At 46.5% G+C, this 23,678-nt stretch overlaps 5 protein-coding genes and 1 long non-coding RNA gene across 9 annotated transcripts; 2 read left to right on the forward strand and 4 right to left on the reverse strand.

The window, feature by feature from the left end:
- Positions 1-21: 21 nt before the first annotated feature.
- On the reverse strand, positions 22-428 carry LOC116801631. Its single transcript, XR_004362136.1, has 2 exons — positions 351-428; positions 22-269 (listed from the first exon to the last, which is right to left on the reverse strand). It is a non-coding gene; the product is annotated as an uncharacterized LOC116801631 (long non-coding RNA).
- Positions 273-2,430, forward strand: LOC6619502 (acyl-coenzyme A thioesterase 9, mitochondrial). Of its 2 annotated transcripts, XM_032722432.1 has the most exons (4): positions 273-436; positions 504-875; positions 933-2,174; positions 2,234-2,430. In XM_032722432.1, exons 2-3 carry the CDS (start codon positions 686-688, stop codon positions 2,159-2,161), a joined length of 1,419 nt encoding a protein of 472 aa, XP_032578323.1. In that variant the 5' UTR covers positions 273-436; positions 504-685; the 3' UTR covers positions 2,162-2,174; positions 2,234-2,430. The 2 variants fall into 2 exon arrangements, with proteins under 2 accessions (XP_032578323.1, XP_002043717.1); XM_002043681.2 differs by having other exon boundaries at positions 933-2,274.
- On the reverse strand, positions 2,345-3,761 carry LOC6619503 (60S ribosomal protein L6). Its single transcript, XM_032722434.1, has 2 exons — positions 3,584-3,761; positions 2,345-3,137 (listed from the first exon to the last, which is right to left on the reverse strand). Exons 1-2 carry the CDS (start codon positions 3,692-3,694, stop codon positions 2,460-2,462), a joined length of 789 nt encoding a protein of 262 aa, XP_032578325.1. The 5' UTR covers positions 3,695-3,761; the 3' UTR covers positions 2,345-2,459.
- A 1,399-nt stretch (positions 3,762-5,160) lies between these two features.
- LOC6619504 (cyclin G) lies at positions 5,161-18,451 on the reverse strand. 2 transcript variants are annotated; one of them, XM_002043683.2, is made up of 6 exons: positions 18,350-18,451; positions 8,999-9,822; positions 8,695-8,934; positions 8,257-8,631; positions 7,969-8,183; positions 5,161-6,970 (listed from the first exon to the last, which is right to left on the reverse strand). In XM_002043683.2, the coding sequence occupies exons 2-6, from the start codon at positions 9,800-9,802 to the stop codon at positions 6,895-6,897; spliced, it is 1,710 nt and encodes a 569-aa protein (XP_002043719.1). In that variant the 5' UTR covers positions 9,803-9,822; positions 18,350-18,451; the 3' UTR covers positions 5,161-6,894. The 2 variants fall into 2 exon arrangements, with proteins under 2 accessions (XP_002043719.1, XP_032578322.1); XM_032722431.1 differs by lacking the exon at positions 18,350-18,451 and adding an exon at positions 16,844-17,361.
- A 67-nt stretch (positions 18,452-18,518) lies between these two features.
- LOC6619505 (mothers against decapentaplegic homolog 4) lies at positions 18,519-22,773 on the forward strand. Of its 2 annotated transcripts, XM_002043684.2 has the most exons (9): positions 18,519-19,184; positions 19,381-19,649; positions 19,734-20,088; positions 20,291-20,512; positions 20,655-21,263; positions 21,324-21,606; positions 21,668-21,836; positions 21,894-22,020; positions 22,080-22,773. In XM_002043684.2, the coding sequence occupies exons 1-9, from the start codon at positions 19,121-19,123 to the stop codon at positions 22,289-22,291; spliced, it is 2,310 nt and encodes a 769-aa protein (XP_002043720.1). In that variant the 5' UTR covers positions 18,519-19,120; the 3' UTR covers positions 22,292-22,773. The 2 variants fall into 2 exon arrangements, with proteins under 2 accessions (XP_002043720.1, XP_032578321.1); XM_032722430.1 differs by lacking the exon at positions 20,291-20,512.
- Positions 22,735-23,561, reverse strand: LOC6619506 (N-acetyltransferase 9-like protein). The gene is made up of 2 exons (XM_002043685.2): positions 23,501-23,561; positions 22,735-23,435 (listed from the first exon to the last, which is right to left on the reverse strand). The coding sequence occupies exon 2, from the start codon at positions 23,395-23,397 to the stop codon at positions 22,795-22,797; it is 603 nt and encodes a 200-aa protein (XP_002043721.1). The 5' UTR covers positions 23,398-23,435; positions 23,501-23,561; the 3' UTR covers positions 22,735-22,794.
- Between the last annotated feature and the right edge of the window lie 117 nt (positions 23,562-23,678).

Genomic DNA, 23,678 nt, shown 5'->3' on the forward strand with positions numbered 1-23,678 from the left:
CACTCCGCAGATTAGATTGGGTTTACAATTAATTCATAGAAGACATTATATTTTCGGTAATGTTTTGCTGTCTAATCAGACCGAAAATTGAGTGTAAAACTTTCCATCTCCTTCGCTAGTCTGGCGCTTTTTGAAATCATCATCTTTACACCCCTTTTCAGATTAGATTGCAGGTCTGAGAAGGTGCACTGAAAAATAAGATGTGTCTGTGCTGGAGACGGAATCGATTCAAACAGATAGCCGGCACAATATTATGGGATCACATCATTCTAATAACAAATAATCAAACAAATTTTCAAAAGATTTAATTCCCAAGAGATCAAATTATACAAATTCCCCCGAGAACCTACCCTATTTCTCGCAAAGCAGGCAGAAGATCTCTCACCAAGCGGACAGGTGATCGCCATGAGCGGGTCCTCACTCACCGGAGAGCCACGTAATCGCACAACGCGGAACATTTGCCAACTCTCCACTCGGTTCTAGAATCACTCTCTATTTTGCAGCCCAAGTGAAAGCACTTCATGTAAATCCGAACGAGCTGAGGCGTATTACGTATTAGGAGCTGGGACCTACACCCAAGTGCCCTGCAAGTGATTTCCCCAAAAAATCCATGCCATTGGATCCCCAGTAGGCGGTTCAATTAGTTGCAATTCCCAAGGCCCGGATACTGAGACACCTGGAAACGATGCTGTGTCGCTTGGCACGGGGTTTTGGAACGGCGCTGGCGAGGAGGAGCTACTGGTCGACTGCCCGGCGAAGGCGACTGCTGGCCACAAGCTCCCCGGCTCTAACGTGCCAACAGTTGCCCAGGAGCTATACGCTAGACAGCGGACCCAAGGTGAAGTCCGATCATCGCTCTGGAACGATGGTGGAGGGTAAGTGAGAGTCTATGTTCGCGTTGGAAAAGCTTTCTGACACCTCTTTACCCCTAGTGGCGCGTGTCATTCGCGAGCAATCCGGCGTGGATGTGGGCTACCATACGATTCCCAAGCCCCGAGATCATCTCCTGCAGCACGAGCCGAAGAGGGAGGAGCTGCCACCAAGAACTATGCTGGATTCGCACACCACGGCCATTCTGCCCCTGAGCTCCAGTGAGCTAATCCGCGAGAGCTACGTGAATCACCTGGGAAGGGTGAGATTGGGCCGGATTATGGAGGAGTTGGACATGTTTGCCGTATGGATCTGCCATCGTCATGTGAAGCTGCCCAAGCTGCCGAAGGGAGTGCCTTTGCCTTACACCTTTGTCACGTTGCTGGTCGACAAGGTGGAGTTCACCAACCTGGAGCGGTTGCAGGTCAACCAGGACATCGAGATCAGTGGTCACATCTCGTGGGCGGGGCGGAGTTCCATGGAGATTACCATCTATGTGAGGCAGTTGGCCCACGGCGAATATATTGATGTAACAAAAGCAATCTTCGTCATGGTGGCCAGAAATGCCACCAATACGGGACCGGCTCCCATTAATCCCATAGAGGTTGGTGATGAAACCGAGAAGCTCATTTGGGAGCAGGCGGAGAAGCGGCAAAAGGTGCGCAAGTCTTCTGCCATGGACTCAGTGTTCAACTCGCCGCCCAGGGAACACGAACAGGCCATTATGTACGAGATCCTCAAGAGAACCACCCCAGCCAACAGTATGGATCTCAACAAGCGTGTGCTGCCGCCGAAATGCCGCTGGATGGAGGACTCTATGCAGTCCACAATGATTGCTCCGTTTCCGGAGAACAGGAATGCGCAGAACACCATCTTTGGAGGCTACCTCATGCGCCAGGCCGTTGAAATCAGCTTCATTATGGCTAGCATCTACCTGGGCGATCGGCCCATCCTCAGGTGCATCTCGGACATTAGTTTCATGCACCCGGTGCATGTGGATCGGTTCCTCCAGCTCACCGCCCACGTGGTATACGCCGCCCAGAACTACGTCCAGTTGATGACCGTGGCCCAGATTTGGGATGCCAAGAGCGGCAAAGTGCAGACCACCAATGTCTTCTACTTGACTTATCGGGCGGACAAGGTGCTGGACGAGGTGCTCCCGCGATCCTACCGAGAGATGTTGTGGTACGTCCACGGTAGGCGGAAACTCCTGGCCGCTCTGCACTTGCAGCCGGAGTACCCCGATCCCACCGAAGTGGCCAAGGAGAGCTCAAATTGTATCAGCACTTAGAATTAGCGCTAAGGTAAGTCGAAGTTGTAGTTGATCCAAATATGGTAATCTGATGGAATTTTAACTTTATAGCTGTTATTTTATAATTAGTAGAATATACCAATGAAATAAAATTGTAGAAAGGAATTTAAATTGGAGTGTGCAACACACACAGCTGTGGTTCTTTGATGAAAAGGCCAAAACTTTCCGTTTTGTAAGGTTTATTTTACAAATCCTGTTAGTCTAACCAGCGGGCGCGCTTGTACAGTGTTTTTGCTTCAGAAATCCTTAAAGTGAAGAACCAAATACCTTCGCTCGCTTAGAATCGCATGCGGTGGGGGTATTGGGAGGAGTGCAGGGCAAACATGTTCTGCAAGTACTTGGCGAAGAACTTGCCCTCGGGGTGGGCCTTGATGACCTTCAGCAGGGCGGCGTCCACCTCCTTCTGGTCCTTCTTGCGCTGCTCGTTGGGCAGGAAGCGCTCCCTCTTGGCCGCGAAGATGTCGGCCTCGCCGCTCTTCTTGTCCTTCTTGGCCTTCAGACGACGGAAGTAGGCGTCGTTCAGGTGCTCGGGCACCTTGAAGGCACCGAGATCCACCTTCGAGGAGGTGCCGATCACGTAGCGCTGGGACACGCGACGCAGCGGGCACGAGTTGAGGGCGAAGGGTCCGGTGACCAGCAGGAGTCCGGAGGCCAAGACCTTCAACAGGACGACGCGCTTGCCCTGGTGGCGTCCGGCCAGCAGGATGAGCACGGTTCCGGGGGTCAGGTTGCGGCGCGTGTTGCGCTTGTGCTCGCTGAAGTTGGCCTTGGAGGGGCGCTTCTTCACGAACGTCTTGGTTGGGTAGGAGGCCTTGCTCTTCTTCAGGAAGACCGTGCGCTCACCGCCGTTCTTGGGACCTCCGATCTTCTTTACCTTCTTGATGGGCACCTTGGTCTTCTCCACGACGGGGCTCTTCTTGTCCTTCAGGCGGTACAGTGCACGACGCTTGTACATCTGAAAGGGGTTGGAAAAGTGGTTAGCTTGATCCTTGATCCACAAGTCTTTGAACTAGGGGGTTATTTTGTTTACGTGTATCACTTATACGCTCCACTTGTTGCACAGTCACAAGCAAGGGCATTGGGGATTATTGAACTTATTTGTGAGAAGAGTAAACAATTTAGGCAAAGTATGCATGGTTTGTAGTAATAGCCACTTGAACACACGGGAATTAACATATATACATTTTGATTAAGGAACCGCGCTGACAATAACTGAGTTTTCAAGTAAAACTAACTCAGATTGGAAAGATGGTGTGTGGTATATCCCGCGGATGGATGACCAAGTATCGGATCCCATGGATTCGGAGCACCACAAGTAAACCACGCTGCTGCGCCTTCTCATCGGGCGGATGCGTCCCTCGGGCCAGAGGCCATTTCCCCACTGTTTTCGTCGATATTTACCTGGGCCTTGGAGTAACGCAGGATGCCGCCCTTCAGGTAGGAGTTGACGGGGTGCTTCTTGCCCTTTTTGGCCGACTTGGCCACCTTTTTAGCTTTCTCGATGGGTGCCATTGTGAAACACGTGTACACAGCACAAAAATTATTGGAAAAGGAAGGTTATGTCTAGAGCGGTGTGACCAGCGCGGTCGATACAAAAATACCGCCCGGTTACCGGAGAAATACCAACTCAGATTGTAAACATACCATCTATATACCTGAAATTAAAACATAATTTCCCTTGCTTGAATTATTTTAACTCAAGAGTTGAAACTTACAGACATAGTTTAAGTTCCTATTACAGAGGATTTTAATGTACATTAAGACTTAAGCTTAAACAATTATTTGTGTAATCGGGTCGCCTATCGGCAGAAAATGCACACAGTCGCAATAAAAAAAAGTATCGCTACGTTTCAAATCTATTGCAATAAAAATCGATAAGCTTAACGGTCAATTTATTGAATGAGCAATTGAAAAAATTAAACAAAAAAAGTTTCGTTTTTACCTTTGAAGTTTCAGCAAACCATAATGATAAATAAATTTGAAGTAAATCAGCTTATTTATAAAAAAATTGAAGACACAACTTTCCATTTACCATTTAATAATACTTTTTTCCATTTATTTGTTGTAATGTGTATAATGATTTAAATCACGAGCTTCAGCTGTTTTCAAACAACTTGTTCCACATTTCTTTACACAATGATCCATTTGCTTAGAATGATTCTGGTGGACGCCTAAAGTAGAGTCTAATTGTTAGTTACAGGATGTAATTTAAAATAAATAAAATGAGTGGTTCGTAATGTACAGTATGAATTCATTTCGTGTGGTAACTAATCCTAAAATGTAAACCTCAACCGAATATAAGCTCAAAACTTGACGATGGGCGATTGCCCACCATCATTGTTAGCATCAATAAAAGTAGTCGTCAAATAAAAACTAAATATACAATAATTGAGATTTTCATTCATGTTTTTGATGTTGATCCTTGCAAATATTTAACTAACTCCGCGCTAAATACAATGTAAAATTTGCTAGTTGTTAAAATTATGAAATCTCAGCCGGGGCAGTCGATGGTAGAAAAACTTAGTGCTAGACTTATTTTCACCGCTTTCACCTTTCTCTTAATCGCCTAATCGTCAATTGGCTGTTACTTAAAGTGGACTAAGCTTAAACGAACACATGATGATCTCCGTCGCTTAAATATAATTATTTGTTTCGCATTTCGACTGTGTTAACAATGTATTCGGGTTCTGCTCGCTCACAGCTTTCACAGAACTGATCTTCAGGTTCAGAAGGTTCTTGTGGTTCAGAAGGTTACTGAAGTACAGGGATAGAATCTAGAATCTATTGCACAATTGTTAGTTGAGAGAACTTGAATATTTACAGCAAAGTCGCCGGGCTTATTTACACTCGATCGGAAGTCGGGGTTATGGAAATGGTGCTGGTGCTGGTGTACTCACATTTCGCCGGAGTCGCCGCTGCACTGCGTCTGGCGTCTGGCCAGCGGATGGCCGCGGACGAAGTGAAATAAAACAGGCGAGTTTGTTGTAAATATTCATGAAATCTGAATGCCCCAGTGGCGGGGCAAACGCATTTTATTCAAATTTACAGACAGGAGTTTGCACATTCCGCTGCCAAGTGGATTTAAATGAAAGTTTTCTGAATTTGCGAAATTTCAATTGTTTTATGCTCTGCGTTAGTTTGCCTATGCTCTCTAAAACTCTTCGCTCGACCCTCTCGGTACACCTTGCTAAAAGTTGCATCATAATTTCCGCTTAATATGCTCGCCGCGCTTCAATTTGAATTGAAGTGAATTTTGGCCTTGTCTCAACGCTGGTTTCGCTTTAAACTAGGGTTTAATGGGTAGTTTCGTATGGTACAACATAAGAATGCGATTCGGTTTACAATTTGTTTAATAAGTTAAATAATATTACGTAACAAAAAAGAAGCCTTAGCATGTGCACCTTATGTGAAGAGGGTATAATATAAAAAAGGACTCGAACTAAATTTCAATGCCTTGGACTTGATTGATTAATTGGTAATTGGTTGCTTGTCCGAGTGATAAACAATCGTATAGAAATAACAAATTTGCTTAGCTGCGTATGATAATGAAAGTTTTTCTAGGGCGGAAATTGAGTTCGCTTTTGTTTGGTTTTCGATTTTGTTATACAGAGAAAAATCTACTAGACACACACTACATATTGTGGATTCATCGTACCTTGTTTAATGTTATTATATTATTGTTTAGAGTTCTTAGTCAATACAGGCGGCGAATTATACTTTAGTTTTCTATGGGCTTTCTCGTGTTTTTTGAGCGCGGCTAAAATTACTGATTAATCTGATCCGACCTTGTTTTTGTGTTTTCTGTGTTAGCTTATCTTTTAGGTCGGTCGGTCTATACATAAAGAACTTTTGTACTTTTTTTTAGATTTTATGATTTTTGTTGATGTTTTTGGGTCCATTGATTCGGGGCTTTTACATTAACAGATAGGATCGGGACAAACATAGAGAACATAGTGACAACTTATTTAGGGGTTTGTAGAAAGGATTTCTTTTTGTTGGAAGTTTTCCATTGGGGTTTTGAATTTTTTTTTTTGACGGTTTCAAGCGCAACCAACAAAAAACTGCTGTCCCATTCCAGATGTTCGGGATTTCGGCGTGGGTTCGCAATTCTCAAATCGTATTCTCTTTCTCACTGATCTCGAATAATGATCCGGAACGGCATCAATCTTTTGTATGATGGTCCGCAGCATTCTTTTTGATTTTTTTATATTTTTTTTTTGCTTTTGTTTTTTTTTCACGTATTTTTTTGTCTGCCGCAAATAAATCGAAAAAATGTGGGGGCGCTACTCTCGGGTAACTTTTCAAAAGGGGGAGGCGTGGCTGCGTCACCTTGCCGCCCACATTTCCGCTGCTATCTCAATAGTTTCTTAAATGTTAGAACCAGCGCGCTACCAAATACACATTTGTGTGTATGCCAAAAGAATTATGATGCACTTTAGCAAAATATACACACTCTACCTCAACCAGCACTACTACACTCGCACGCGGAACGCTCTCACGGACACACATCCTCGGCGGAGGCTTCCATCCTCCTTGTTGCTCCTCCCTCCTCGCTGCTGATGGGGGATATGCCTGGTGCCAGGAAAACAGGAGGAGGTGTGAGGTGTCGGGTGTGTCCTGCGATTGCGTCTGGTTGATGGTCCTTTTGTCCGCTGCTTCAGTTGCCCAGCTGTTGACCCTGCTGCTCTACTGCTGCTGGCTGTCGCTGGATACTAACATTGTTCGAAAATTGGAATTATAGGTGAAGTGGGCCAGTCCTCCTCCTCCTCGGAGCTAATACTCTCGGTTCTGGAACAAGAAACAAACAAATTTGCAACGTTAATTAAACGTTTCATACCAGTCAACCTTTTTATCAGAGAAGTGAAAGTGAGTTATCGACCATTTGTTAAGTAACTAAAATCCTCCCCCTAATACCACCGTTTTCTTAACAATCGGACATCAATTAACAAAACGAGTTCAAGTTGAAGGCCCCTTTCGCAATCAAGGCCCCGAAAATCAGCTGATAATTCGCAAGCCTTTGCTCAGGTGCAACTGGAACACAAAGTTCGGGAAAACAGTGCATTGAACTTTCCAAATGTTTATGACTAACTTTTTGAAACACCGACAAAACCCTAGAAAACATTATCAACGATAAGATAGCAATTAGGGGGAAAGCTAGAAAACAAAGAAAACAATCGGGCCGAAATAGAAATCCAATGACATTGAACATGCACATCTAAGTTCAATGTGAGAATTCAAGGACGCACAACAGCTGGCCAAGATATAGGTAAGAGGTATTCGAGTATATGCCCCGCAGATATATGTATGGGTTTTGCATAAGCGAATACTCTTCCCGCGACCCTCGTTGCGGTCTACGTGCGTGTATTTTGTTGTTGCGTCTAGCGGGTATTTGGAAACGATAAGATTGTTGCCGAAAAAAAGGCAAAAACAAGGGCAGCGAAAATAAAAAACAAATAGCCACACACAAACAACACGCATATATGTGTGTAGAATGGGCGGTTCGCAGAGGGGGCGGGCGGTCGGGCGAGCCAGCCAGTCTCATGACAATTGTGTTGTTGCCACTCTGGCTGATAATGGAATCGCTAATATTCTAGAAACTTGTTTACGCCAACAAGTTCAGATCGTCATCGACACATTTGCTTACTTTCGAGATTATATATGCGCGTGTTGGCTATGTCCAAAATCACTAAAAATAAAGACCGGTGATCCGGGCCGCAAAGTTCTTTGGTCCCATTTACAATTGGGTTTGGAAAAAGACCCCTCTTAAGACAAGATCGCAGACTCACCTAGAACGCAGGCCATCGTCGAGGGCGTTGGAGATGCCTTCCTCAATGGTGGGCAGGTCGGAGGAGAAGCGGTTGATCGGGCGCAAGACGCGCAGCGTGCGACTGGACAGCTTCCAGACAAGCCGCTGCTTGTAGGGCGCCTTGTTCTGCCCGTTGTAGTGGGACAGAATACCCGAAACGATGCTGAAGCCGCAGGTGAAAACGCGATCGGGAATCTGTGGGGCACAAGAAGACAGGCCATTAGAAAGGTTCAAGTGAAAGGTCCAAAGGTTCCTCAATGAAACTCACCCTCATGTACTGCTGCAGGAAGAGAATGTACTCGAAGACGTGCTTCAGCTCCGGACTGCCGCGGGTGTACGACTCCTTGATGTGGAAGTCCAGGTGCAGGCAGATGAGCACTAGCGCCAGCGTCGAGGGCGTGATCACCGTGGTCTTCACGTCGCACATCAGGATCTCCAGGCGGTTCTCCAGTTCCTCCAGCTTGATGAGCTGCTGGTAGAACTTGAAGAAGTCGCCGCCGATCTCCTTCGCCAAGTTGCGGAAGAGGGCGTAGTAGATGCGCAGGTAGCTCACAGAAGTGATTGGTGCATGTCCCATCTGGACGCCCAGCTTGTTGGCAATCACGCCGGCCATGCGTTCCAGATCACCAGCGGTACAACCACACTGGAAGAACAAAAGGAGTAAGCACAATGCTGCGAAAACGAAAAATGTTTTCCAATCACCCACCTGAGATATTGTAACCAGATCCTCGGCGGGAATGGGCTTCAAGTCCAGCTGCTTGATGGCCAAGTGGAACGAGGCCACGCTCATGCAGGCCATGTGCTTCGGCTTGACGGCCATGCGATCCAGGAAGCGGTCCACCAGGCTCATGGCCGAGAACAGGACGTCGGAGGGCAGCTCGTACCACATCTTCAGGCAGCGCAGCACGTAAGCGGATCCATCTCGTCCTCCGGCAGTAACCTCACGCTGCAGAAGGAATACATGTTATGTTGGTTTTCATCCTAAAAGTAAAGCAGTGCACTAGACTCACCCTCGATTCCTTGGGCAACAGCAGCACCGTGTGGAACTTGTCCTGCAGGACGTCGTACTCCTTGAGGGTTTCGTACAACTCGTCCGAGGTGAGGGCGTGCAGCTGATCCTCTAGCTTTTTCAAGGACGACGACGACTCGCCGTTTTTGTTGCTGGCTCCACCGACGGCTCCTGCCTCGGACTCCGCCAGATCCTCCAGTTGTTGTTGTTGTTCGTACTTCTGATATTCCAAGCCAGCAGCACCCGGTGTCCCATACCGGCCCTCGTCCGCAATCCTCATCCAATCAGTTGGCATCTCTGCATTGCGGTTAATGCCGTTGGCCAGCTTGCCCCCACCGATAGCACCACCCAATCCCGATACCAATCCCGGACCAGCAGATCCGCCCGCGGATGCGGCAGCAGCGGCGGCAGCCTGGGCCGAAGTCGAGGGCTGCTCGTCGTCGACCAGAATGGCGTTGATGCTGTGGGCGTCCATGGCGAGTCCGATGTTGTTGTTGTGGGGTCCGTTCAAAAGGGCGGCTGGGTGGTCCTGGTGATCCTGGGGCAAGGCTAGGCCTGGCATAACCGACGACGACATCGATGTCCTCTGCTGCATCAACTGCTCCTGCTGCCGCGCCGCCTGCAACTGGCAATAGTAGGCGATATCCTGCTCCCGTTGGTACTGGTAGTGCTGGTATTGCTCGTATTGCTCGTATTGCTGTTGCAAGTGCAACTGTTGCTGCTGTTGCAGAGTGCTCTCCAACTCACAATCAACTTCGGCGGCGTATTCGGCGGCAGCAGAGGAGTAGCGTACAGGGACAGACATTGTGAGGGCTGGCCTAGTACCTGTTGTGGTTTTCAAGGTTGTAATTTAAACAAGCAACACTCTTTGCTGGCAAAAAGTGTCGGGAAAGTGCAAAAAGAAAACTAGGCCCAGATGAAATCGCAAGGAGGAGAAGTGGAAGGGAGCGGAACTCGTCCTTTCGTTCTCGCAGTCCTTGGCAAATTTTGTTCGCTTTTATTTTCAGCTAAACGCGGATCTCAGACTTCCCAATTGGGCCGATATCAACGAGTTTATACGAAGAAACTCTCAATCTTTCGCTCGAGATCCGTGTTGGTTATCAACTTGCGCTTCAGAGAGTCCGAAAAGACCACTGGATCTCTCTATGGAAACGCCACCGAAAATAAAACTAATCTGTTTGCTACTTGTGCTGCACACACCGGTCTCAGAACTCAGAGATTTTGCTTTTCGAAAACTCTGGCTGGTTGTCAGTAACGCCAGCAGTTCAGTGACCTTAATGCAATTCTCTCAACGATTGGCAAACGGGAAACAAACAAAAGACACCCTCTACAATGATGGTTCAACGACGACAGAATTGCGGGCAGTGTACCAAAGGACAATTCGACAGTAGCTATGTCTATATAGGCTATGGTCGACTTTTGGTTTGTCTGGCGTACGCTGATCTCGCAATTGTCGCGCTATTGAAGTGGAAAACGTGTTCAGGAACTCAAAACCAAGTGAGTTCCTGGGCAAAGCGCTGAATTGATGGTTTATTAAGTGTTCGCTCAGTGCTTTTCACGATAATAAACTCGTGCGCTTGCCTAATTTGCTTTTCAGCTTTCTAGCTTTTATGATATAGCTTTGTATGCTAGGTTTTTGGTTTGGCTAAATTCAAATAAAACTTACGAGCTGCAAAAGTTGTTTGTGTGGGGCACAGAGAAATTCAAATATTATTACAGTGTTTCAAAATAAAGTCAATGGTGGGATGGCATGCAAATTATTGATGTGTGCAAGTGCATTGCACTCGTTCATACTTTTTGTGTGCTCTTCGAAATAAACGATGTTCAGTGCGTTTAACGAACTTTTTGGATTCAGCTAAAAAAAAAAAAAGGAAAAACACCTGTACAGTGGAACAAATGCGTCCCAATGGAGCAATAAACACGATGGCATTGGAATTCGTTTATTTTGAGCAGTGCTCTACTCAAATCGAGCAAACGACCTCAGCCAGTGACACATTTTATTCAAATCGCTCGCTTACAAGGTTGTTTTATGGGAAGTAGGAGGAGGAGGGGGTCTGGGACTCGATGTGGCGCCCAAGGCGAACCACGTAAATAGATCGAGATCGAGGCAAGAAATCAAAGCATGAAAAGAATCGGACAGCAGACATACTTTGATCTTAATTATTCAGATACGTTTGATAACGACCTTGCTGCTTTGGACTTCAGGTACTTGAAATAAACCAATAAGTTCGACCAGCAGTACCAGAACTATAGCCATTCCAAACTTTCCTAATCGAATCGATCCACTCCTTTGCCACAGCAAAGAGCAAACAAACTCGATGGGTAAACAACAATATATTAGATCCCTGAGTACTTCTATATCACTTCACACTTCCGCCAGACAAGAGCTGTGCCCAAAAGCCTGCGATTAAAACTTGAGCAAACGCAAAGCCCGACAAAGCAGAGCAATCTACATATAAATACTTGAGCAAACATCACCATATTGTGTGCTAGTTTAGTGGGCATGAGGAAAATCCAAAGATTGCCGCTGCCTCCAATGCTTTCTCTTCCTTCGGAAACCAAAACATAAACTTCACATGCTGTAAACAATGCGATGATAGATGACATAAACCCAGCTAAGCCAAACACTCGAGAACCTACCCAACTACCAAATGGAGATGGTAAATTGGTAAATAAAGCCCCGACAATTGGCTCCAGATGTGGTCGGTTATTCAACAGATTCCAAGTATCTGGCAGTGATGAGGGATCGCCTTGTTATTTTTAGAAAAGCAACAAGGAGGAAATCACAAGAACTAGCTGCCCCTGAGCCACTGGCGCCAAGGGTTTCGTATCTTTGGCATTTCGAGCTCGATCGTCCTCAATCTGCATACGTTAACAACCACATGTGAGGGCATTTAAAGCGTTTAACCTGCTCCATGGCAAACCAGATAAGCAAGGCTGCTTATTAGCAAAACAAACAGCAGCTAAAAGCAAGTACGAGTGGAGAAATCCAAAATAAAACATCGCATAATAAAAAGTTCACTTTATCGAGTGGCGTTATTGGGCAATCCAAGTCCGAATGCCCATCTTTCGATTCGGACTCCGAGAATCCGAATTCGATGACTCTGGCTTTAATCACAATCAGGTCAGAGAATAATTTTCGACCGCGCCCTGAATCATCTTTCAATACGCCAACATAGCCATGAATCAGATGCGGGTTGTGTGACACAGGGAGTGTATGTGTGACGCCATTGAAAATGCCCCTCGAAATATTTGTGCATTGACAGCAAAGACTTCCGTTTTCTGGGGTTTCTCTTGATCAGATCTATTTATAAGACCCAGACGAAAACAGCCAATAACAATAACCGAATGAAACTAGCTTTGGGCCGCAATTCAAGGTCGCCCACCCACCGAAAAACCCGTTCCAAGGGTCGGGGGAGATCCAGCCAAGTTTTTGGCTCGAAAGCTGCTGAGCAAGCACGAAAGAAACGGCTTGAAGAGAGCTTAAAAGCACATCAGAAGAAAAGCTTCCGTCGGAAAAAGAAGCGATAACGGTAGACGAGGAGGTTAAAGTTCATCTTTATGCTCTGCTGACCATAAAAACAATGAACAAAAGCATGATGATATCCATCGGGCAAAGCAGGTCAAAAGTCTACACACTCTGGAAAATTATTTAAAAGGGGCCTATTGCAAAATCCATCACTTTCAAAATGGTTATTGTAATAAAAGAGCACGCGATTAGATTTTGGCATTTGTTGCTATCAATACTGAGATTAGTTGATAACAACATCCGACGCTGGTTTTCTTTACCCTTACCATAAAATTCCACCCGTTTGTGGTTCCACTGTACAGTGGACATACAGCGAGAACAAACAGATTTTGTTATACGAGCTAGACAAAAAGCTATCGCACTTTTTGATCTCCAGCAAGGTTTTCTGCTCGAATGCAGTTGTACTCAAAATGGTTATATGAACGCCAGATTTCTCAACTGAGTTATTTCTTATTTTCTTGTTTTTCGTTTGACGGCTTGTTTTTAGTTTTTTCTTTTTTCTTTTTTGGCGCGCGCTCTGCTGACGCAAAAAGCACGTCCGCACACACGAATAGGCAAAGTATCTGTATCTGTGTAGCCATATTTTTAATGTTGTTGTTAAAAATACCAGCAGAAGCGCACAGAAATTTCACTTTTTACCTATTTTGGTAACAGGCGGAGGGCGGCGGAGGGCGTGGCACCACTACTTGGGCAGACAGACAGGTGCGAAATATTTTCGTAGCTTCGCTTTGTTTTTATCTAGGCACCAAAACGCCGCAAATCCCCCGACTGCAATTGAAAGTTAAGCTACGGGTGCGGCCGACAGGTAAAAAGATGCGTTTCCAAATCGAAAGCGCGCGGATCGTAAACAAAGGCCTAAAAGCCAAAAGCGAAATATTTCCACTGCAAACATATGATCGTCGGAAATTGTTTTCAATTTGCGCTGCCTTCCGTTAACTTGGCTTTTTTACTTGGAGCGAGCGAATGGATTGTCCATTTATCATCGTCATCGACTGATGAAGGTCAGCAAATGACAGCCGAAGAGAGAGTGAGATCGCTGCTGCAGATTGCGGGAAAGAGATGGCCAGAGAGACCATACAAAGCCAGCTTTTCATCGAAGAAATGGAAACGTGACCAGAGAAAGGCTTCAAATGGCAGAAGAAATGGTGAGCGTAAGTTCTGGGCGGCATTTCGAATTTCGATTGTTTTCCTATAATTTTTACAATACAATCTTTAGGATGTGGCATCATATGTGAGGGATGCAACATCGAGTTAAGGCGCCAAATGGAAGTGTCTCAAATTTTCTCTCATTCGTTGTTTCCTGTCTAAATCAACCTGAAGCAGGCGAAAAAAAACGTTGTCAACCCCTAAGAAACCTGAACAGTTCGACTTTTCAGAGTGCGAAAGAGGTGTACGGATGTGTGACTTCGTCGCGGGCCATAATTAACGGATGGAAGACGGAAATTGCCCAGCCAGTTGACTCAGGGGTGGCTCCACTCCACCGAGCAACCCCAAAAGCGTTCAAATCCACCCTGCTGACAGACAGGCCAGAGCTCGGAATTTGAATTTCCCAGATGACAGCACAAGTGGCGGGGAAACTAAATGAAAAGATCTTGCAGCAGCTGCATTGGCATGTGCTGGAAAAGATACGAAAGATACACTAGCGAACAAAGAGAACTCTGTTTTTTCTATCTGAAAAGAAAAGACCCCGAAAGAAAAGAACAATAGAAACGCAGAGGAAAGATCATTGCACTGGGGTAGGCTGGATTTGGAAATAGTGCCACCCTAATCTATGAGACGATCGACCTTTGCCAAGCCTGTTTTCCAGTGCCCTCTCGTAGCTTCCTGAGTTTTGGAATCAATGTTTGCGTCGGCTATCTGCCAGTCAATTACTGGCGATTTGCATTATCTACCGATCGTGTGACTCGACCCACTCGGCAATTTCTAAATTGCCGTGCACTCGAACCCCCCGCGCACTGACCATTATCAACGGAAATGCAGTATAAGAATTTCCCTGACGTGAAGAGAACGTGTCCAAAGCGGAGTCACTGCAGCGTCGGCTGAGCGTCTGAGGAGCGTGCCCAAAAGGAATGATAAGCGAGTGCTAATCGCGGGCAACGCAGTCGTAGTTCAAAGTCCCAAAATAACAAAGGGACGGCGACGTTAGTTGTTTATTTCAATATATGATCGAACAGAAAGGCAGTGGTCTAATGATTCATTCCCCTGAAGAGCTGGGTTACCATGCTATCAGAAATGGCATTGGTTTGGGTACTTTTAGAAATATACGTGTAGTATCCAAGTGCAAGAGGATCCCTCGGCGAAGTTAATAGCGAAACTCATGTTTCGCAAGGAATATTCCAGGCTAAATGGGAGGAAATTTTCTCCCTATAGAGGGTTCATTCTACGTTTATCGGCGTAATTGCTGGCCTCAAGTTATCGCATGGGCTCAATTACGGCCGTAGGCTGTATTCCCCGTACACGCGTTATATATCCAAGGTTCCTGACTGACATTTAGATAACTGGCTGGTACACTGCAATCCCATTGATGACTTATAGTCCGGGATTCGCTTATCAGAGAAGAGGCGGACATTTCGTAATATTCCATGACGTAAGTACATGGGTTCGATAGATAAAGCGGTCCGATCTTATCGCCTTTGTCACAGAACCCATAGAAATGCCTCCAGAGGAGAGCAGCTGCTGTGCAAATAGAGGGAAGGGGCAGCTGCAGTCGGGACCATGGGATTTATTTCGTCACCTTTCGTGAAATTGAATTAGAAAGGGGTGGGACTCGAAAAGTCGCCTGGCACGAGCTGGAAGTGGGGGAAAGTCGAAGGGAGGGGTTGAAATCGGTTCAGTTGAGTGCTTTTTCTGGGTTTGCTGGCTATGAATCTCCGGGAATGGGAATCGTGGTTTATACATATGGCTTTTTGGGATGGTCATCTGTCCGTTCAAGTGTTGGCATTGAATTTCACTTTGGGCCGTCTGTCGTTTTGCAGACACACGAATTTCATGGCATACCGAAATCGAAGAAAACAGGTAGAAAGCAGACGATATCTGCTAAAGAGGCGCCTCCCTAACCACAAGGGGAGTTTAGCCTTAAACTAATCATTTTGGTCCAATGACTTAAGGAGAATACATAAACGGGAATTGTAAGTTAATCTCTTTCCAAAACTTCTTCATTTCGTAGAAGTGACCCAAATAGTTGGACATTGGCCACCTAAGGGTTAATGGTGAATTCTCCCCTTTTAACACCCGTTCCTTCTCTTCCATTCCACAAAGAAGGTGGGCAGAGAATAGAAGAGACCTTTTTACATGTAAACAAGTGTGAAGAGGGCTAAATAAAACAACGGTACAGCAACACCCACACACCCACACCAACCCAACTGTTTCATTAGTATGCGTGCGTGGGGTCGTTTTATGCGTTGTATTTATTTTATTTTGGAGGCTATGGAAAATATGAAAATCAACAAATTAAGCAATTCTGCGCGAGTTTGCGTCTGCGCAACAAATTGAAATCAACAAATATGACCCAGAAAACAAAATAAAAGCGCTGAAGGTGAAATCAGGAGAAACGGGGTACAAAACGGAATGCAATAGCAGTTGTTACTTGTGTTTTCCAGAAACAAGTTGCTTCCTAAAATGAGCAAAAGTGTTTTTGAAACGAAAACAAGTAGTTTTATCCGTCGCACATATTTTATTTTTGGCTGACGCAATTCCAAGCCAGCGCACGCACACTCCCAAACCAATCAAGTTGCTGTGCTGGTGTGAGTGTGTGTATGAGGTAAAAATCCGAATGGGAACACACACACACATACGAAGTCTTTGTTTGCAGCTCTCGTGTGTGTGCGATGGCAGGGGAACTTTGGAAGTGGAACACACGAATTGTGGGGAGAACAACACAGGAAAAGGGGAATATGAAGTAAAACAATTGACGCAAATTGGAAATAAAAGAGATATGCAAATGGGGGATACTCGCATTACATATGTATGTTGTACAGCTTGCATAAAAAGCACAGCCCTCAAACACACATACCACTGCAAGCAGCATAGTTACCCGCCCACCCCCCATACGACCCTCTCGCTCACTCTGTAAGCAACGGCCTACGAATAGCGGACCCCAAATCCACTCTCTCGCTTACACACACAAACACCAGACAAACAGCTGTGAAACGAATGGAAGCGAAACAAACACGTAAATGAACGAATTTTGTATGTATGCCTAATATATTTTCTTTTTTCCTACAAACAAAATCATCTGATGGATGACGAAAAAACCTTCATTCTCTTTTTGCATTTTATCGACTTTTCCACTCTTAAATAAATTTAGCATTTTCTTACGTTTTTACAGCCATTTTGTTGTTTTGTGTTGCGCAGGAATGTTGAGATGAACTTTGTTTAGTTGTGAATTTTTGCTTCTATTGCACTCGAAAATAAGTGAATAAATTGGCTGGCAGCTTTACGCGTATTCAATTGCGTCAGATAGTTAGCTATAAAACCTTGTCGTTGGCCATTTAAGCTAGTTGTTAACTAATTTGTACTGCGTTTGTATCACAATTGGAACTCTGTTTATTAGGCTGGCATTTTATCCTCAATTTTTCCCGTCTGCGGATCGATTTTTCCCACACACACTGTGCTGAAGGTGCTTGGGACTTTTCTCCATCAGCTGTGCATTTTCCTCCTGCTGATTTTTTTAGATCTGCTTTAGCAAAGCTTTGTACGTTCGAACAGCATCGAATTTTTGCACTTGGTCCTTTCAAAATTCTATTTTCTATACCTAAGCAAACAAACACTTTCAAGCACTCGCGCTCGCAAAAACGGTACTTCTCCGCTTTGTTGTTTTTTTACGAATGAAGAATATTGTGAGCGACCAGTGTTACCAGGAGGCCCGCAAGCTCCGAAGATTTGATGCTAACAGAAATTCGTACTATAAAATACCCTAAGCCAGCGGAAGCGATAGTACCGATGGTCCCTTAGTATCGAATTGTATGTTAACTAACAGTTCTCTGTAATGTTATCGAATTCAAATAAGCCCGCAATAATTCTTTTTTGGGGTCGAACAATTTTAAACCTGATAGGCATTAAATAATAACATTATGTTTCTGAATGTAGCACCGTAAGCCTGATAGGGATTAAATAATAACATTATGATTCTGAATGTGGGGTGTAGACAATTTTAAGACAAAGTTGAGTTCTCAAACTACTATTACAAATGGAAGCTTCTGTTTTGGCAGGGAATCGCAAAATTCCCACACATAATTTCACAATCAATGTCATTGCCAAAATATAAACATATTTACATATGTACGTTTCGCAAAGCGAAATTCCGATGAGATAAGCGTTGGAACTACGCATTTTGATAAGATATTTTGAGCATGGGAACTACGCAGCAAACCGTTTCAGAAAAGACGGAGAAATGCATTTCCGGCTGAAAGGAAACTCGTTACTGTTGCCAAGTGAACATTTTCAGGAGAAGAGGGGGAGGGGTGGTCTATTTCAGGCCCCACTACTCACACAAACATGCACAATTCTAGAAACAACCTGTCACACGAACGAATCATCGACGACAATTTCTTATGAATGAATTTTAGCAATTAGAAGAATGAAGAGAAACTTTTCAATGGGAATGCGAAAACAACAATTTAACTTGTTGCACAAGATGTTCAACCTTCGATTTTCCCAAATCTCAACGATAAGAAACTTTCCTCAATTTCGTCACACACACACACATGCAAATGGGAAAAAACGCGTGGCGATTGATTTTCGGCCTTTCAAAAAGTTCGTTTTAAGCACTGAACAGCCCGCGAAATGAGTGTAAGTCGGTGTAACAAATCTCAAGGCACTTACCCGGATGCCTCTGCGTTTTGATCAGTATCTGCTTTTCTTGCTTCTTATTTCCAAAAAATATAAACTTATTCTCAAATCAAATCTTCGAGAACTGACCAAACTAGGTGTTTGGAAAAATCCTAGGTGGGTATTTCGCGCATTGCCCATCTGGCAACGCCAGCCCATGTTGTATCGCGAAACGGTCACTCTACACAGCCGCAACAAAATAAAGAAGAAAAAAAGGCAAATTGGGTGGAAAACTGGATTTCGTCGGGCGGAAAATTGTACTTTCGAGTTTACCAAGCAGCCAATTAAGTGCAAACTATGAAATTCCACGAAAAACAGTAAAAGCCCGTCTGCAGCAAGGATTTGAGCAGGAAACTTCTCGCTGGGCGTGTGTGTGTGCAGTGCGTGTGCCAGTGTGCGCGAAGAAGGAGGTGGAGAAGACGGAGGAGAGGCGAGTTTTCGCAGGGAAATTACGCCAACTTTGTGGGAGTTCAAGTCGAGTTAGTTCGGCGCGCGCGTGTGTGTGTGTGCGTGTGTGCAACACCCCCCAAGCCCACTCACACAAAGCCAGCCAGCCGCCGTTTGTTTTGTGCTCACATTCGCGTGCCGCCTTTGTTTGGCTTTCCTTTGGCCAGTGATTCTCCGTCTTGTTTTCGCTCCAGCCACCGTACGACACCCACTCCGCTCTCCGCCGCTCCCGATCCCCATTCCGGATCCGGATCCAGCAACAACGCCGCCGTGGATGCTCATGCTCGCACTCTGGGCTCGCTCGCCCAGGACTTTGGCATGGGCGGCGGCTCGGGGGCGTGTCCGCCCGCCCACATGTACGGCGCCGTAGCCCCGCAGGACAGTAAGTTCTCTAGAGGAGCACCAGTCTTAGTCAACTCCTTTTCAAGCTAATTGGAATCTCAAAAGGGATTGTGGACAATCCTAAATATTAATGTAGTATTATTATTTATGAATATAAAATGAAATTGCATTGAGCTGTATACAGTATCTTTTGATCTACTACCAAAACTCAGAGCTAATTACCCCACCATCCGCAGTAATTGTCCGGGACATGGTGCAAATGCCGCCGCCGCCCTCGAACGCCCCCACATCGGCGGACGCCTGCCTGAGCATCGTCCACTCGCTGATGTGCCATCGGCAGGGCGGCGAAAGCGAGGGATTTGCCAAGCGAGCCATCGAGTCGCTGGTGAAAAAGCTCAAGGAGAAGCGCGACGAACTGGACTCCTTGATCACGGCCATCACCACGAACGGAGCCCATCCCAGCAAGTGCGTGACCATACAGCGCACCCTCGATGGTCGCTTACAGGTAGGATGAGTCTCAGACTTTCTCCATGGAATTTGATAATGTATATTAGCAATGAACTCACACCTCTACCATTCTGTATCGTAGGTTGCTGGACGCAAGGGCTTTCCGCACGTCATATACGCCCGGATTTGGCGCTGGCCTGACCTGCACAAGAACGAGCTGAAGCACGTCAAGTACTGCGCCTTCGCCTTCGATCTCAAGTGCGACTCGGTGTGCGTGAATCCCTACCACTACGAGCGCGTCGTCTCTCCGGGCATCGATCTGTCCGGCCTGAGCCTGCAGTCGGGCCCCAGTCGCCTGGTGAAGGACGAATACTCAGCGGGGCCACTGGTGGGCAGCATGGACATCGATGGCAACGACATCGGCACCATACAGCACCATCCCACGCAAATGGTGGGGCCCGGCGGCTACGGATATCCACAGGGTCCCTCTGAATATGGTAAGACTACAGTATTTGCATTAATTCGAACTAGTTTATGTTTTAGATACTTGATTTCTTGATAATTTTTCTATGTTACTTATCATTTTAAACTGAATTGCTCCTTTTACTTTATAATTTTTTAAATTCGTTTATTTCTTTGGTTTTAATAATTTATTTATATTTGTTTCCTTTTGGGCGATTTTATGTTGACTTTGCGTAGTTGGCGATGCCAATCCCATGAGTGCAATGTTTCCCACCGGGCGCACAATACCAAAAATCGAGCCCCAGGACGGAGTTGCTGGCTCGCGTGGCTCTTGGATGGTGCCGCCTCCCCCCCGGCTGGGTCAGCCCCCGCAGCAACAACAGCAGCAGCCGCAGCAGCAAACCCCGCAACCTACACAGCAGCAGCAGGCACAATCGCAGTCAGCTGCTCACTCACTCCGTAAGGATATGGCCTTGATTATAGTTGAAGCTTCCAAAATCGTATTTAAATTTCAATTTTTTTATATGTTGGATTTTAAAATATTCGTCATGTTAACCATTAGTTGAATACATATTAATCTTTTCCGGAAATCAACTTTTAGCTGTACCTCACGGTATGCCGGGCATGCCTGGTCCAATGAATCCCGGTCCCGTGATGGCACCCCCACCCCCGCCGCAGCAGGCTCAGAATCCCCAGGGCAATGGGGTGCACCATACCCAGGCCAATTCGCCCACAGATCCCGCCTCCGCACTGGCCATGCAACAGCAGCAGCAGCAACAACAGCAACAACAGCAGCAGCAGCAACAGCAGCAATCAGGCGGTGTGCCCAATGGAGCAGTTAATGCCGGCGGTGGAGCAGCAGCTGGAGGGCAGTACTATGGACAGCCACCTCCTGTTAGTCAGATGCAAGGTGCCGGTGGCGGTGGCACCTCGGTGGCCCCGTCCGTCCACGCCCAGCAAAACGGCTACGTGTCGCAGCCAGGATCGGCGGGCAGTGCTCCCGTTGGAGGTGGTGGCGTCTTTGGCACAGCCCAACCCACCCCACAGCAGCCGCAGCAGCCACCGACCGGTGTGCAGGCCAATACTGGGTCTGCTGGGGCTCAAGCTGGCGGAGGAGGCGGTGCAGCTGGCACCTGGACAGGACCCAACACCCTCACCTACACGCAGTCTATGCAACCACCAGATCCGCGTTCTCTACCAGGGGGTTTCTGTAAGTCTAGGCTATGTAGTCCACTGTGCGACTTTTTAATCCGTGTGCCTCTTTTTCCAGGGAACTCGTCGCTTTCGGGTGACCTCGGCTCCCCGCAACAGACGCCTCCGCAGCAGCAACAACAACAGCAGCAACCACGTCTCCTTTCTCGCCAACCGCCGCCGGAATACTGGTGCTCCATCGCTTACTTCGAGCTGGACACGCAGGTGGGCGAGACCTTCAAGGTGCCGTCAGCGAAACCGAACGTAATCATCGACGGCTATGTGGATCCCTCTGGAGGCAATCGGTTCTGTCTGGGCGCCTTGAGTAATGTTCATCGCACTGAACAATCGGAGCGGGCCAGGTGAGTACATCCCTCTGGGAGTAACTCGAAGAGCAGGGATTAATTACCGAATTCCATGCAGGCTGCACATCGGCAAGGGCGTGCAATTGGATCTGCGCGGGGAGGGCGACGTCTGGCTGCGCTGTCTTAGTGACAACTCAGTTTTCGTACAAAGCTATTATCTGGATCGCGAGGCAGGACGCACACCTGGCGATGCTGTGCACAAGATTTATCCGGCCGCGTGCATAAAGGTTGGTGCAATCAAGAGAGTGTAGTGTGATTGCTTAAACATAATATTTGTCATGCAGGTGTTCGACCTGCGCCAGTGCCACCAGCAGATGCACTCGTTGGCGACCAATGCGCAGGCAGCGGCCGCAGCTCAGGCGGCAGCCGTGGCCGGAGTGGCCAATCAGCAAATGGGCGGCGGCGGAAGGAGTAAGTAGATGGAATCAATTTGATTTAGGGACAGCTAATGTGTTGGTGCGGCATTCCAGGCATGACAGCAGCGGCTGGAATTGGCGTGGACGATCTGCGCCGGCTATGCATCCTGCGCCTGAGCTTCGTCAAGGGCTGGGGACCTGACTACCCCCGCCAGTCCATCAAAGAAACGCCCTGCTGGATCGAGGTGCATCTGCATCGCGCCCTGCAGCTGCTGGACGAAGTGCTGCACGCCATGCCCATCGATGGCCCGCGTGCCGCCGCCTAATCCGTATTTATTATTGGCCCACATCTATGCTAAGGACTCAGTTTTAGCGGCAGCTATCCGGCAGCTATTGGCGGATTTTGTGTTTTTCATTTGCAATTCTGATTACAATTATGTTTGCCTTTGATTATTTGATAATAATTTTTATAAAAAATTGAAACAACTTAGAAGTCTTAAGTATGCAGCTGTAAAGCACTAAGCATCTAGTTTTATGTACTATACTTAAATATACGCCCACACAACACCGGAGATACTGAACAAGCGGCCAATGTTTGTTGTCCATTTCCTGCCACGCAAATTACAAATTACGAATTACAAAAAAAACAGAAGCATACACAGCATTACAATCATCCAAGCCACAGGGCGAAACAAAAAGAGACATCGACGCACCCATAAATACATTCATTTGATGTAAAATGCAGCATAAATAAGGCAAGCGAAACAAGTATATGTAACATAAGTGTAATAAACAGACCGTGAAATTACGATTCTAAAAGCTTATATTTTCACTGATAGCTCTGCATACGCAGATCCACCTGCTGATCCAGCCAGTTGGTCCAATCTGGAGTGATGGGCCGCTCCAGGGTGACCTCGTGGAAGATCTCCACTCGACGCGTCTCCACGAACATAAAACTCTTGAACAAATGCAGGGATGCAGCGTTGTCCATGTCGATCTTGACCTCGAATTTATCCAATTTAAGCTGGGGCTGAGATTGGGCGTACTTGAGCATGAGGAGCATGGCTTCCCTGCCGAATCCCTTGCCCCGTGCATCAGGTTCGGCAATCATGATTTCCGCCTCCGCCGTTGGTTGCTGGCTATCGGGATCTTGGTGCAGGAAGAGATTGGTGTCGCCCACCATGGCGGCAATCTCATCCTGGTCACGCGAGTAAGCCTCTGCATCCAGGACGATGAAGGTCAGCTTGTCGCTGTCCTCCCGCCAACTCCTTTGCATCTCGTGCTCCTCTTCCAAGGTCAGTTCCTCGGATGCGGTCAACTCCCTCAGGGTCTCGGTGCTCATCCACTCGTGGTACTTGGGCACGTGTCGCGCTTCGTAGGGCACAAGGATGACCCTGCGACCCACTATTTTGGTGTTCTCGTTTAGATGCATCCTTAATTTTATGAAAACTTAGGAAAATATTCTACAACCTGGAAATATTTGTTATTGTAAGCTTGCTTACATCAATCAGCTGTTCAAGCTAAATAGGGCCCACCTGTATCTACACTGTAAGAAAGTCTCTTTCCGTATGCAAATAAGGTAATATATTTGAAATGAACTCCTTAATCGAATGCAGAAAAGCGAGTTGGAGGTAAATTTTCTCAATTAAAAACCAATCTCAAATTAAGAATCCAAATCTGTTTAGGAATCCCCCTTACGATGTTATAGTAGGT

Source organism: Drosophila sechellia, chromosome 3R, assembly GCF_004382195.2.
Source record: "Drosophila sechellia strain sech25 chromosome 3R, ASM438219v1, whole genome shotgun sequence".
Classification (NCBI taxonomy): domain Eukaryota; kingdom Metazoa; phylum Arthropoda; class Insecta; order Diptera; family Drosophilidae; genus Drosophila; species Drosophila sechellia.

Bases quoted from the DNA above. Each gene is read 5' to 3' on its own strand.
- LOC6619503 (XM_032722434.1), bottom strand. From the start codon at position 3,694: ATGGCACCCATCGAGAAAGCTAAAAAGGTGGCCAAGTCGGCCAAAAAG. The intron at 3,138-3,583 runs GTAAATATCGAC...AACCCCTTTCAG, and splicing joins TGCGTTACTCCAAGGCCCAG to ATGTACAAGCGTCGTGCACT.
- LOC6619504 (XM_002043683.2), bottom strand. From the start codon at position 9,802: ATGTCTGTCCCTGTACGCTACTCCTCTGCTGCCGCCGAATACGCCGCC. The intron at 8,935-8,998 runs GTGAGTCTAGTG...TTCCTTCTGCAG, and splicing joins TGTTGCCCAAGGAATCGAGG to CGTGAGGTTACTGCCGGAGG. The intron at 6,971-7,968 runs GTGAGTCTGCGA...TTCTTGTTCCAG, and splicing joins GACGATGGCCTGCGTTCTAG to AACCGAGAGTATTAGCTCCG.
- LOC6619505 (XM_002043684.2), top strand. From the start codon at position 19,121: ATGGGCGGCGGCTCGGGGGCGTGTCCGCCCGCCCACATGTACGGCGCC. The intron at 19,650-19,733 runs GTAGGATGAGTC...TCTGTATCGTAG, and splicing joins CCCTCGATGGTCGCTTACAG to GTTGCTGGACGCAAGGGCTT. The intron at 20,089-20,290 runs GTAAGACTACAG...GACTTTGCGTAG, and splicing joins ACAGGGTCCCTCTGAATATG to TTGGCGATGCCAATCCCATG.
- LOC6619502 (XM_032722432.1), top strand. From the start codon at position 686: ATGCTGTGTCGCTTGGCACGGGGTTTTGGAACGGCGCTGGCGAGGAGG. The intron at 876-932 runs GTAAGTGAGAGT...CTTTACCCCTAG, and splicing joins CTCTGGAACGATGGTGGAGG to TGGCGCGTGTCATTCGCGAG.
- LOC6619506 (XM_002043685.2), bottom strand. From the start codon at position 23,397: ATGCATCTAAACGAGAACACCAAAATAGTGGGTCGCAGGGTCATCCTT.